The 13,887-nt window shown below is 45.8% G+C and overlaps 1 protein-coding gene across 3 annotated transcripts in view; it reads right to left on the reverse strand.

Moving 5' to 3' along the window:
- Window positions 1-3,820: 3,820 nt before the first annotated feature.
- The window catches only part of LOC139564799 (junction plakoglobin-like), a 78,441-nt gene continuing 68,374 nt past the window's right edge, over window positions 3,821-13,887 (reverse strand). For all 3 annotated transcript variants that reach the window (XM_071384629.1, XM_071384627.1, XM_071384628.1), the window contains exons 10-16: window positions 10,711-10,863; window positions 9,494-9,613; window positions 9,172-9,322; window positions 8,210-8,331; window positions 7,406-7,448; window positions 5,334-5,483; window positions 3,821-5,042 (exon numbers count right to left, since the gene is read on the reverse strand). In XM_071384629.1, coding sequence (XP_071240730.1) covers window positions 5,347-5,483; window positions 7,406-7,448; window positions 8,210-8,331; window positions 9,172-9,322; window positions 9,494-9,613; window positions 10,711-10,863 — 726 coding nt within the window. In that variant the 3' untranslated portion in view covers window positions 3,821-5,042; window positions 5,334-5,346. The remainder of the gene's footprint in view (window positions 5,043-5,333; window positions 5,484-7,405; window positions 7,449-8,209; window positions 8,332-9,171; window positions 9,323-9,493; window positions 9,614-10,710; window positions 10,864-13,887) is intronic.

Consider the following 13,887-nt stretch of genomic DNA (forward strand, 5'->3'; position numbering starts at 1 on the left):
AAATACATCCACAGGTACACCTCCAGTTGACTCAAATTATGTCAATTAGCCTATCAGAAGCTTCTAAAGCCAGGACATAATTTTCTGGAATTTTCCAAGCTGTTTAAAGGCACAGTCAACTTAATGTATGTAAACTTCTGACCCACTGGAATTGTGATACAGTGAATTATAAGTGAAATAATCTGTCTGTAAACAATTGTTGGAAAAATTACTTGTGTCATGCACGAAGTAGATGTCATAACCGACTTGCCAAAACTATAGTTTGTTAACAAGAAATTTGTGGAGTGGTTGAAAAACAAGTTTTAATGACTCCAACCTAAGTGTATGTAAACTTCAGACTTCAACTGTATGTGAGAATGCTAGTCATTGACTACAGCTCAGCGTTCAACACCATAGTGCCCTCAAAGCTGGATCCTGGACTTCCTGAAGGGCCGCCCCCATGTGGTAAGGGTAGGTAACAACACATCCGCCATGATTATCCTCAACACGGGGGCCCCTCAGGGGTGCGTGCTCAGTCCCCTGCTGTACTCCCTGTTCACTCATGACTGCACGACTCCAACACCATCATTAAGTTTGCTGATGACACAACAGTGGTAGGCCTGATCACTGACAACGATGAGACAGCCTTTGGGGAGGAGGTCAGAGACCTGACAGTGTGGTGCAAGGACAACAACCTCTCCCTCAATGTGATCTAGACAAAGTAGATGATCGTGGACTACAGGAAAAGGAGGACCGAGCAACGCCCCCATTCTCATCGACAGGGCTGTAGTGGAGCAGGTTGAGAGCTTCAAGTTCCTTGGCGTCCACATCACCAACTAACTAACATGGTCCAAGCACACCAAGACAGTCGTGAAAAGGGCACGACAAAACCTATTAACGCTCAGGAGGCTGAAAAGATTTGGTATGGGTCCTTAGACCCTCAAAAGATTTTACAGCTGTACCATCGAGAACATCGTGACGGGTTGCATCACTGCCTGGTATGGCAACTGCTCGGCCTCCAACCGCAAGGCACTACAGAGGGTAGTGCGTATGGCCCAGTACATCACTGGGGCCAAGCTTCCTGACATCCAGGACCTCTATACCAGGTGGTGTCAGAGGAAGGTCCTAAAAATTGTCAAAGACTACAGCCACCCTAGTCAGAGACTGCTCTCTCTGCTACCACGTGAGAAGCTGTACTGGAGCACCAAGTCGAGGTCCAAGAGGCTTCTAAACAGCTTCTATCCCCAAGCCATAAGACTCCCGACCAGCTAATCAAATGGCTACCCAGACTATTTGCATCTCCCCCTTCTGTGCTGCTGCTCTGTTATTATCTATGCATGGTCACTTTAATAACTCTACCTACATGTACAGTGGGGAGAACAAGTATTTGATACACTGCCGATTTTGAAGGTTTTCCTACTTACAAAGCATGTAGAGGTCTGTAATTTTTATCATAGGTACACTTCAACTGTGAGAGACGGAATCTAAAACAAAAATCCAGAAAATCACATTGTATGATTTTTAAGTAATTAATTTGCATTTTATTGCGTGACATAAGTATTTGATCACCTACCAACCAGTAAGAATTCCGGCTCTCACAGACCTGTTAGTTTTTCTTTTAGAAGCCCTCCTGTTCTCCACTCATTACCTGTATTAACTGCACCTGTTTGAACTTGTTACCTGTATAAAAGACACCTGTACACACACTCAATCAAACAGACTCCAATCTCTCCACAATGGCCAAGACCAGAGAGCTGTGTAAGGACATCAGGGATAAAATTGTAGACCTGCACAAGGCTGGGATGGGCTACAGGACAATAGGCAAGCAGCTTGGTGAGAAGGCAACAACTGTTGGCGCAATTATTAGAAAATGGAAGATGTTCAAGATGACGGTCAATCACCCTCGGTCTGGGGCTCCATGCAAGATCTCACCTCGTGGGGCATCAATGATCATAAGGAAGGTGAGGGATCAGCCCAGAACTACACGGCAGGACCTGGTCAATGACATGAAGAGAGCTGGGACCACAGTCTCAAAGAAAACCATTAGTAACACACTACGCTGTCATGGATTGAAATCCTGCAGCGCACGCAAGGTCCCCCTGCTCAAGCCAGCGCATGTCCAGGCCCGTCTGAAGTTTGCCAATGACCATCTGGATGATCCAGAGGAGGAATGGGAGAAGGTCATGTGGTCTGATGAGACAAAAATAGAGCTTTTTGGTCTAAACTCCACTCGCCGTGTTTGGAGGAAGAAGAAGGTTGAGTACAACCCCAAGAACACCCTCCCAACCGTGAAGCATGGAGGTGGAAACATAATTCTTTGGGGATGCTTTTCTGCAAAGGGGACAGGACGACTGCACCGTATTGAGGGGAGGATGGATGGGGCCATGTATCGCGAGATCTTGGCCAAAAACCTCCTTCCCTCAGTAAGAGCATTGAAGATGGGTCGTGGCTGGATCTTCCAGCATGACAACGACCCGAAACACACAGCCAGGGAAACTAAGGAGTGGCTCCGTAAGAAGCATCTCAAGGTCCTGGAGTGGCCTAGCCAGTCTCCAGACCTGAACCCAATAGAAAATCTTTGGAGGGAGCTGAACGTCCGTATTGCCCAGCGACAGCCCCGAAACCTGAAGGATCTGGAGAAGGTATGTATGGAGGAGTGGGCCAAAATCCCTGCTGCAGTGTGTGCAAACCTGGTCAATAACTACAGGAAACGTATGATCTTTGTAATTGCAAACAAAGGTTTCTGTACCAAATATTAAGTTCTGCTTTTCTGATGTATCAAATACTTATGTCACGCAATAAAATGCAAATGAATTACTTAAAAATCATACAATGTGATTTTCTGGATTTTTGTTTTAGATTCCGTCTCTCACAGTTGAAGTGTACCTATGATAAAAATTACAGACCTCTACATGCTTTGTAAGTAGGAAAACCTTCAAAATCGGCAGTGTATCAAATACTTGTTCTCCCCACTGTACATATTACCTCAATTACCTCGACACCGGTGCCCCCGCACATTGACCCCCTGTATATAGCCCCGATATTGTTATTTACTGCTACTCTTTAAGTATTTGTTATTCTTATCTCTTACTTTTACATTTTTTTATAGGTATTTTCTTAAAACTGCATGGTTGGTTAAGGGCTTGTAAGTAAGCATTTCACTGTAAGGTCTACTACACCTGTTGTATTCGGCGCATGTGACAAATACAATTTGATTTGATTTGAGATGGAAACGTCAGACATCCTGCCCAGTGAATTACCACAACAGTCACTTGGTGGCAGTAGGCCTATACTGTATGAAGTCGGGACACAGACACACACACACTGACTGCCTCCTTTCTCTTATGTTATCCCAGAAATCCTATCCATATAATCAATGCTGAATCTCTACCTTCTCTTTATACACTTTATTTCATACTTCTCTCTTTTTTTATGGCTCTCTTGGCGTATGTGACGCACAGTAATGTCGGTTACATTGGAGCCGTAACCCGGATCCGATTCAATGGCACCGTTTCAAGCTGTGGGTGAGTTTATCCGGTACGATCTCCCTCTGTTACATGCACAGATGAATAGGGGTTAGTCATCAGTATATTTATCATAAGCTTTGGGTTGTTATTGCTATTTGAAACCCGAATGTGGTACTGCGAGGGCAGATTTCCTGCCTCTTAGGAACACATGGGGGCGCTGTGAGACAGAGTTTCCTTTGGATTCTTCACCGCCAGCCTGCAGTGGTTTTAAAGGCTGGAGTTCGGGCCTTGCTTGACTGACAGTGAGTGAAAGCAATAATGACCTCAAGGCTAAATAAGATCCAATTAGTCATACAAATACACAGGAGACAGGCTAGTTAATATAGTTTGTTTATTTGAAAAAAAGTTTCAAACTAAAAATGTTCTGTAAAAATGCATATTCATAGTGTTAATTTCCCCTTCATTCATATGGTATACTCATCTCTTATCAACATCATCCTTCTATCATCCCTCATTTCTCTTTCCCTTTTCTATCGTTTGGAAGGTAGGAATGTGCAGCGGGGTCGCTATGGAACACACACTCTACAAACAACAGGTTCACGATTACTGCTTCCCCCCACACAACCCCCACACAATCAAAATAGAAAATAAACAGAAAGCTATATGATTATCATCGTCACAAAATAAATCTCTTTGGCATACATCCCCTGCCTCTTACCTCAGTAAAACACACTCCCATCTTCCTCACCCCCTCCCCAACCCCCCAAAAATCAAGACAGAAAAAAACATCTTCCATAACAACGTACATACTTTGTGGAAACGTCAGTTGTAGTAGCTGTAAAAGGGTGCGGGCCTGCCAGACATGACGTTTTGGATCGTACACACATTTTATGTTGAAGCACAATGTATTAGTCCACGATGCATATGTATACTGTGTCGGTTGAGTGTCTGTAACTGTTGGTGAGCAAGACTGGTCCACAGGAACAGAGGTGAACCAACCGCACCAGCTGAAGTCGTGGTTTAGTGTGCTTAGGAGACCACTCGACTAGGAGAGAGTGGTTGTGGACAAACCTTCGGGGGAGAGGGTGCTTGTCTTGGAACCTCAGACCCAGCAGCAGTCTGGATCATGGACTGGACTGTGGGGATAGACAGTTATAGGCAGCACAGGGACCGCTGCTGCTCCAATTAGCCACCGGTCTCATTACGTGATAGGATTTCTTGTCTGAACTCAATGTTACTGGTTATTGTTGAGGACTACTGTATGTGGCTCTGCATACCGCCATGTAAATTATACACATGACGAAAATGTAAAATAATGTGCAAGGTAAATATGCAAGGAAACGTCTAAAACCAACACAGCATCTAAAAGTTAAAGTTCAATTTCCCTCCACATTAACTGTAACAAAGAAACTTTTCATTTTGAGGAACACTAAATTCTTGTTATTGTTTTTTTAAATTTTATTTTTCTTGTGTTTTCTGACAACAGCCCCTGATTGGCCAATGTCTCCCCATGAAATAGCAGTTTCCCTTTGTGAAATCCTCGTTCAGCTGTCCCTCCATGGTGTTCATGCCAATTTCACTCCTTCCATTTTGTGCCTTCAATGGAAAGAGGCAGTTATTTAGACATAAGTCATGTTTCATGTGGTCTTAAAATGTTGCAATTATGGAATGTTGAGTTATTCATGTGTGTACTATGCAATTGACTATGTAACTACAGAGCTGAGCTGTCTGTGTTTTACAGCCATTCTGGGCGTGTGTGTGTGTGTGTGTGTGTGTGTGTGTGTGTGTGTGTGTGTGTGTGTGTGTGTGTGTGTGTGTGTGTGTGTGTGTGTGTGTGTGTGTGTGTGTGTGTGTGTGTGTGAGAGAGTATGCATCTATATCACTGACCTTGCACTGTGTGTTAGAGGGGCTCTGGGTAGGCCTGTCGGGGATCGTAGGCCATCTCAGGCATGTACTGCTCATGCATCTCTGCTTCCAGTGGCATCCCGTCCATGCCCAGGTCAGAGTAGCCGTAGGGGGGGTAGCCTCCATCCAGCTCTGAGGAAAGGAGGGAGAGAGAGATGAGAGAAATATAGAATTCACAGGCCAACAGAGAGGCAAGCTCATCCGGTGTATTGACACTGACAGACAGTGTGCAAGCATCCAAATTATTAGACAGGCAGTCAGAAAGGAGCTTTGCTCCCATCAGCAGACGTTTTCCTGTGACGGATGGAAAGAAGAACAGGAATAACAATCTCTTTACCTTCACCTCTATTCTATTCCATTAATGCTATTTCATACCCTGTTTAATAATGTGAGCACTGCAATATGGATTAAGCGTCAGCAGCGAAAGGACGAATGGTGACTAATGTACCACACACACACACACACGCACGCACACACACACACGCACGCACATTCACACACTGGGGGATATATGAGGGATAGAGTTCAGAATTATAATTAAAGATATTGAGATGAGGAGGATTTACTGTGTGCAGAGAGAGGGATGGACGAGAGGAGAGGAAGACAGAGTGGAGATTCACAACGAGGACATATGACAGAGACCTAAGCTTAGCTGGAGAAAGACGCCGTATGACTGCAAAGAGATAAAGTAGTGACCGATAGAGCTAGGGGAAAAAAACAAAAGATAAATTCACCAGATAAAGAGAGAGTGCCAGTGTTTTCTGTTGAGGAGAAGTGTTACGCAATCACAGGAAGGAGGGAGGAAGCATTAGCCGAGCAGTGGAAAAGAGAGAGTGTGTGTCAACTCAGCAGCGTGTGTGTGTGTGTGAGAGAGAGAGCGGGATAGAGTGCGGGAGATCGCTTGACGATGATAGATGGCCAGTTAATGGAAATGTAAATGACATGGAAATGTGACCAGAGGGGAAATAGATAGATACCTCTGTGAATTTAATTCCATCCCAGATGACAGCACCCCTCCACCCTCCCTAACCAGCCCCCCCTGACACCCTCTCCAGGGCATGGAGGGAGCAGACACATCAGAGAGAAACACACACACACATGAATGGACATGACTGCACGCACGCACACACACCCACACTCTCCGCAGTGTGGCCAGGGGGCCGAGTCCATTATATAAACAGCAGGGGTCCCCCACATTCCCTGGGGTCTGATGGACTGCTGAGGGGAAAAGGACAAGACCTGGCTCCGGCTTTCTGTAGACACATGTCTCTCGTTTTCCTCCTCTCTGATGCTCACTACTGTGTATGTGTGTATGTGTACGCGTGTATACGAGAGAGAAACTCAATTATTTTGGATTTTTTTTCTTCCAATCATGTTCAAGTAAGTGTTTGTGTGTGTGCGTGACTAGTGAGATGAGGGCAGACTTTGCTGTGACATTGCGTGCACGCTGATTTAATGATCACCCTCTGGTACACACAGTCCACTGTCACTCGTCACAGCCACTAACAGGAAACCAATCAAGTGGCACTTAACCTAAATGAGGTCTGACGCTGGTATGTGTGTGTGCGTGTGTGTGTGTGTCAATCCATTTCAATCCGTGTGTGTCAATCAATCTCTGCTTCTCTCTCTTCTGGTCTGCGATCTGTCTCGCTCTTGCCTTTTTTTTTTGTGAAACGCAGTAGTGTAATGAAAGATGTTCATTGCAGTAGTATAATTAAGCATTAAGGCCTGAGGAGGTGTGGTATGTGGCTGATGTACCATGGCGATGGGCTGTTCTTACGGACGCCGCAACAGTGCCTGGATACAGACATTAGCCGTGGTGTATTGGCCATATACCGCAAACCCCCAAGGTGCTATTATAAACTGGTTACCAACACAATTAGACCAGTAAATAGTAAATATTTGTTATACCCGTGGTATACGGTCTGATATACCACAGCTTTCAACCAATCAGCATTCAGGGCTTGAACCACCTGGTTTATAATCTAGCATAGTATACAATAGTGGTGTACATTGGTGTATTGTACTGTACGATAGGACTCGTCCACACTCACCATCTGCCAAGTATGCAGCTTGCATGGGTACAGCATTGTGGGCCTGGAGAGAAAGAGAGAGATTGAGAAATATTCATGTAAATCTGTACAATTTTAACTTCAAAACACTATACTTTTACCGATCCCCTTCTAAAAAACAACAGAGGCAGACGCTGACTTTACACCTGGTGCCAACGACGCTCAGTCAGTAAATCTATCCCTTTGGAGTTCGATACTTCCTCATGGCGGATGTAGTGTAAACAGTAGACCTGTTTGCTTTCTGGCCTCCCTGTCTCCTCTCCCCTTGACAACCTGATGAGTCAGCAGGTTCCGCGGCTCGGTGTGATTGATTAACACCTGGGCCAGATCTGCCACTAATCCAATCGGTGAGCCTCGATAGTGGTAGTTATCCAATGAGCTTTGGGAGCCTGTGGCGATGTGTGGGGCTCAGAGATACTTAGCGCATTAGGCATGCAGGTTTTGAACAAACACTAGATAGAGTTAGTTCAGAGTTATTCATTCTAATAGTAATGCAAGTATGGAAGGTAAACATACAGATTGATTACTGAGTGGTATCGATTGTGTCGTGTGGTATCGATTGTGTCGTGGTGTGGTGTGTATTTAGATTTTGCTACAGTTCTTCCCTAAAGCAATGACTGACCTGAGAAATATTGGATTGGTTTAAAGCAATCCAAGGGTGGAGGTCAGTCAAGCCTCTAAAGACAAAGGAGATTAACCTTAAAGGTGTTCAAACAGGGCCAGCCACCACTGATCCTTGTACTGATCGCTCCCAGGCTATAGGCGGCGTCAGAGGCAGAGGCTTACCATCTCCCAGGCCGCAGGGTCGTGTTTGAACAGTGAGTGGGTGAGCTCCACGGACACACGCTTCCTGTAGTCAGAACTCTTGTCCTCCGAGATACGGAAGAGAACGGCTGCCGCATAGGTGGCTGTGAGGGAGAGGTCGGGGAGAGACATGGAAAGAGGGAGTGGGGGAAAGAGGGCGTGGGTGAGGGAGGGAGAGAAGAAGGACGAGATATCAAGAGGTTGTTTGTCATTGCCTCTATGCTATGACAGTTATGATGGGTACTCAAAATGCTAATGGGGTACATTGAGAAACATTGAGAAAGTGAGATGGGCAGAGAGAGGTGGGAGGCAGAGATATAGAGAGATTTAAAGAGGCAGAGAGTCATGTTTGATTAGTCAGCACACATTATTAAAAGGAGATGGAGAGAGCCCAGGGAGAGATAGAGAAAGAGGTCATATTTGTTTGTAAGAGGTCTGTGTGCATATGCTTGTGAGAGAGAGAGAGCGCGAGAGAAAGAGAGAGAGAAAATAAAGAAAGTGTGGCTTATGGTGTGTTTGTTTGTGAAGACTTGTGTGTACACTTCGAAAAAACGTTTTCCAAAAGGATTCTTTGTTTGTCCCCATAGGAGAACCCTTTTTGGTTCCAGGTAGAACCCTTTTTGGGTTCCATGTAGAACCCTCTGTGGATAGGGTTCTACCTGGAACCAAACGGGTTCTACCCAGTACCAAAAAAGGTTCTACAAAGGGTTCTCCTATGGGGACAGCTGAAGAACCCTTTTAGGTTCTAGATAGCACCTTTGTTTTCTAAGAGTGTAGGAGTGTCACGTGTGTGTGTGTGTCTATTTGTATGTACAGTATATGGGACTGTTTTGAAAGCCCAAGTCTTTAAACAAGATATAGTTGATTGTTCGTTGAAAGTCCAAGAGTCCAAGTGCTGTATAAAATCCACTAAAGCGTAAGCTGCTGTTTATGAAGAGACTGACCAATGCCCTCGTTGCTGGAGTGCAGCAGCTCCATGAGCGGGGCAGAGGCTCCCTCTGCGTCGATCATCTCCGCAGACTGCTTGTCCAGGGCCAGCTCACACAGCACCCCCGCAGACACACGCTTCACATTCTCCACATACGAGTACAACAGCTGCGGACGGATGGAGAGAGGGAGGGGAGAGCTCAGACACATCTGCTAAAATACACCAAAAACTCACAAGTACACACACTCACTTGTTTTCACTCTCTTTCCCACGTTCTCTCTCTCTCTCACACAAGTGCATACAACACCAACTGAGAGTTTGGTGTGTTAGACGTTAACCTGTACAAAGAGTGGGATGGTCTGCATGCTGGCGATCTCTCCCCTGTTGACGGGGTCTCTGGCCAGGATGTGCAGGGCTCCTGTACAGCCCTCCACTATCTCCTCCATACGAACACCATCCTGGGAAGAGAGTGGGGAAGAGATTTGGGAAGTGTGTGTAGTATGTGTAACTTTGTGGAATCCTCTGTGGGATGAAACATTGATGTATGGGTTTGTTTTCAGCACTTAACATTGTGTGTGTGTGTGTGTGTGTCTGATCTACTTAATGTAAGCTGGTTTGACAATCTTAACAATACAACAGCTGGGCGCCATTCACTTTGACACTCAGAGAGGACTGTAATCCCAATGGCTTCAAAACCCTGTAAAATGATTAATAGACTTGAGAGGGTGTATTGGTGTGTGTGTGTGTGTGTATGTATCCTGCCTCATGTTTAAGTAAACCATTTACAGACAACGAGCAAGGGGAATGGGCCTGTTGTGCTTAGTAATCCTTTTTGGCTTGCCGGAAAAAGCTGACAGGTGAAAATCCGAAACAGGTGGGGGCATATGTCTGCAACCTTCTGCTGAGAATTAGTGAAAAACTCCCTGGTCGTCTCTCACAAACTCAGCCTACATTTCTTATTTCCCCTCAAACCACAGCTCTCTGTCTATACGTGCGAGTATTGTTGTGCAGCTCAGAGTTCAAAGTGGGCCAGTGGACTGAAATGGATCTCTGCCACTGGGTCTCCCTATAGGCCAACTGGCATACACTGGGTTGGAGAGGTCTGGAATGGGGCGTGTGCTGGAGCTGTGCCATGGTGTTGACCACTGGACTATCCCCTGTGTCTGACCCCTGTGTGACGCATTGCACCCCTTTGCTGAGTCTGAAATACAACCCACTCGTTTTACAGTGTGAGGAGCTGTTTCAAACACAGAGAATACGGTCTTGGAATTTGTGTGATTTGATGTGCAGAAGTGTTGAAAGAATGTTGCCTTGGGTGCCTCGGTGTATTTGAATTGTGTATTTGGCTGAGGTGATTGTGTGATACGGCTGGCATGTAACGGAGTGGATTCGTCAGCCGGGTTGCAAAGGAGGCGACTCCCTCCTGTGTAAGTGCTGTAACTGTGAGTGACTTGCATATTTGTGGTGAAGGTGACATAACTTCGATCGTCATGGATTGTGACAGTGTCATTCCTGTGATCGTGAGTCTGATGTGTTGAATGGCGTCGCGGCTGACCTGGTACGTCTGCTGAGAACTGGAGGCGTGTCTCTGGGTGTCCTGGTGAGCCTTCAGCAGCAGGTTGACCAATCGGGGGATGGCTCCAGCATCCCTCAGTGGGGCCTGATTGACTGGGCACAGCGCCAGGTTACGGATCAGACCAACCGTGGCCTATGGGAAAGAGAGGGGTGGCGGGTTGAACGCAGCTCTATGGAAAAAGCATCAATATAATCTCTGTTACTGCTACAATACCTTATCCACAAATACATAATATACTGCATGACTATGAGAGTGCGTGTATGAAAGCATACAGCTATTAAGGACTCGGCACTGCAGTGTGGCGCTCATGTGAAAGAACGCATACGTACCCTAAGATATACACCTTTATGTGCGACTGTGCAAGCGGTGCACGCTGCGGCAATGTAACTGCAGTCACATTTAGCAGAACGTGAGATGCCATCTCCTGATATGATGGTCTGGCTTACCATAACCCTGCCCTGTCCTCTGATGTCTCCTCCCATTTCACATACCCCGACCCCTAGCCCCAACAGGGGCCAATAACATCTTATATAAAGTCCCCTTCTAAAAAACCTCATCATTCAATTCACATCATAAAATAACAATATCCCCTTTATTAAAAGAGCTCCGGCTGGATTGAGAATCCTCCACTGGCGTGTGCTGTGATGGAGATCGGGTCGCCTAATTCTCCACACACACACACACACATGCACACATGTGCACACACACACGCACACACACACACACACACACACACATTCCCTGCTGTCTGTCAATGAGGAGTGCAGATCAAGAGGAAAATTCAGGCATGGCTCGTAGCATCTGCCTCCGTACCGCACTGAGAGAAAGAGAGAGGGAGAGGGCGGAACGATTGGCTAATTCAGACTGTAATTGAATGATTAAATCCCGCTTAGGCACAGACATGTATGTGTACGCAGTCACAGATGAACATTACACACGAGTGCATTCCAGCATTCCCAGGTAAATATTTATAAGGCTCTCTCTGCTTATCCATATGAGTTTGGACAAGCACACACACACACACACACACACACACACACACACACACACACACACACACACACACACACACACACACACACACACACACACACACACACACACACACACACACACACACACACACACACACACACTATGAGATTTAAATTCAGAAGGCGTAAATGAGTGATTAGGCACAGCTTGGTGCAGAGACCTTCTGGCTGACGTAGAGCAGAAGGAGGCAGAGATAGAGGAGTGTGTGTGTAATGGAGAGAGCAGTGTGTGTGTGTGTGTGTGTGTGTGTGAGAGGGAGAGAGAGAGAGCCGTGTGTGTGTGTGTGTGTGTGTGTGTGTGTGTGTGTGTGTGTGTGTGTGTGTGTGTGTGTGTGTGTGTGTGTGTGTGTGTGTGTGTGTGTGTGTGTGTGTGTGTGTGTGTGAGGGAGGGAGGGAGAGAGCAGTGTGTGTGTGTGTGTGAGGGAGAGAGAGAGCAGAGTGTCTGTGCGTGTGTGAGGGAGAGCGCAGTGTGTCATTCATGTCCTTTGTGTGGGAACTAAATACTAGTCAATCAGAGCTAATGAACTCAAAAAGCCTAATATCCCCCAAATGGGAAGAGTTGTATACATGGTCAAGTAATCGGGAACAAGGTGCCAATACATGGATAGCTGGCTGCCAATAGGCCTTAGAAAACCACAACAACCCTTTCTTTCAGTTGGAGTAGAGGACGAGAGACGTCAATGTTTACCTGGTGCTGCAGATGGGGGAGATGTGTCACTGGAGTCATGAAGACACACATGGCCACTTGTCAAGTGTACATGCATAGGCCTACATGCACACACAGAGAGTACAAATACTCTTAAATAGATTACTTCCTCTGTCCTTTAAGACCAATGACAGGTCGAAAAGACTAGATAGCTGCCTACCATAGTGCTTTCACTCACTCATCAAATACTTTCAGATCAGAATTGAAGGAAAGGACACAAGGAAAGAACACCTCGATGGACTATTGGGACACAACCACGACACACAGAGAGGCTAGTGCACATCGGGGTAAAAACAAAGGGTCATTCTTGTGGACCAGTGCCCATGGGAACAGAGCAGGACAGCAAGACACACAAGCACACTCGACCATTGAAGGGTTCTGATCCGATTGGCATGAATTCAAGCGTGCTTCACGGATGCTGCTTGCTCGGAGCGAATCAGAGGAGCATCTCGAAACCAATCAGCGATCAGACACTGAAGCACGGGCTTGGAGGGGGAAGGGAACCTAACATTTCTTATTATACTAGTTGACTGTCTAGATCATAAGAGAGGAAAACTACCAATCATAAAGCAATGATGACATTAACTGGTAGGTGGTATTTTTAAAACAATGATAATGTACCATTGATATTACTATTACTGGTATCCAACTATTGCTATTCTGTATTACTATTGATATTACTGTTATGCCTACTATCATCTTAATAGATCTACTGTATATCAATAGCATAGCTAATAATGTTAGATATTGGTTTACCCTCATACTAGGCTGACATTTTAGCATGATTTACTTCGTTCGATTATTCTGGCAAGTTGAGCATGTAACTAACTTGCTATCCTTAAATCTACCTGCTGTCAAAGATGGGTGTGCATTATTCCCTGATGAAACAGGGAATAACACATTGATATAAATTCCTAAGGTAGCCACTGAATTCAGAGAAGAATCCAACCAATCTTGTTTTCATTGCAACAAAAAAAATGACAGCGACGGCCTTGCAATTCCCAGATGATGTTATCCTTGTTTCACGGTGCCATTGTTGTGTAAAGCATACTACACTCGTCTCTCTCTCTCTCTCTCTCTCTCTCTCTCTCTCTCTCTCTCTCTCTCTCTCTCTCTCTCTCTCTCTCTCTCTCTCTCTCTCTCTCTCTTTTTCTCTCTCTCTCTCTCTCTCTCTCTCTCTCTCTCTCTCTCTCTCTCTCTCTCTCTCTCTCTCTCTCTCTCTCTCTCTCTCTCTCTCTCTCTCTCTCTCTCTCTCTCTCTCTCTCTCTCTCTCAAGTTAGCCATGTCTATCTTACTTAATCTTTGTGTATTTTCCCTCCCTCCCTCCCTCCCTCCCTCCCTCCCTCCCTCCCTCGTTTTCTCCAAAACAGAAACAAAAAGCCAGAGGTGACAGTGGGAGCCAGCGGGTGTTGTCCC

Source organism: Salvelinus alpinus, chromosome 36 (genome assembly GCF_045679555.1).
Source record: "Salvelinus alpinus chromosome 36, SLU_Salpinus.1, whole genome shotgun sequence".
NCBI classification, from domain to species: Eukaryota; Metazoa; Chordata; class Actinopteri; order Salmoniformes; family Salmonidae; genus Salvelinus; species Salvelinus alpinus.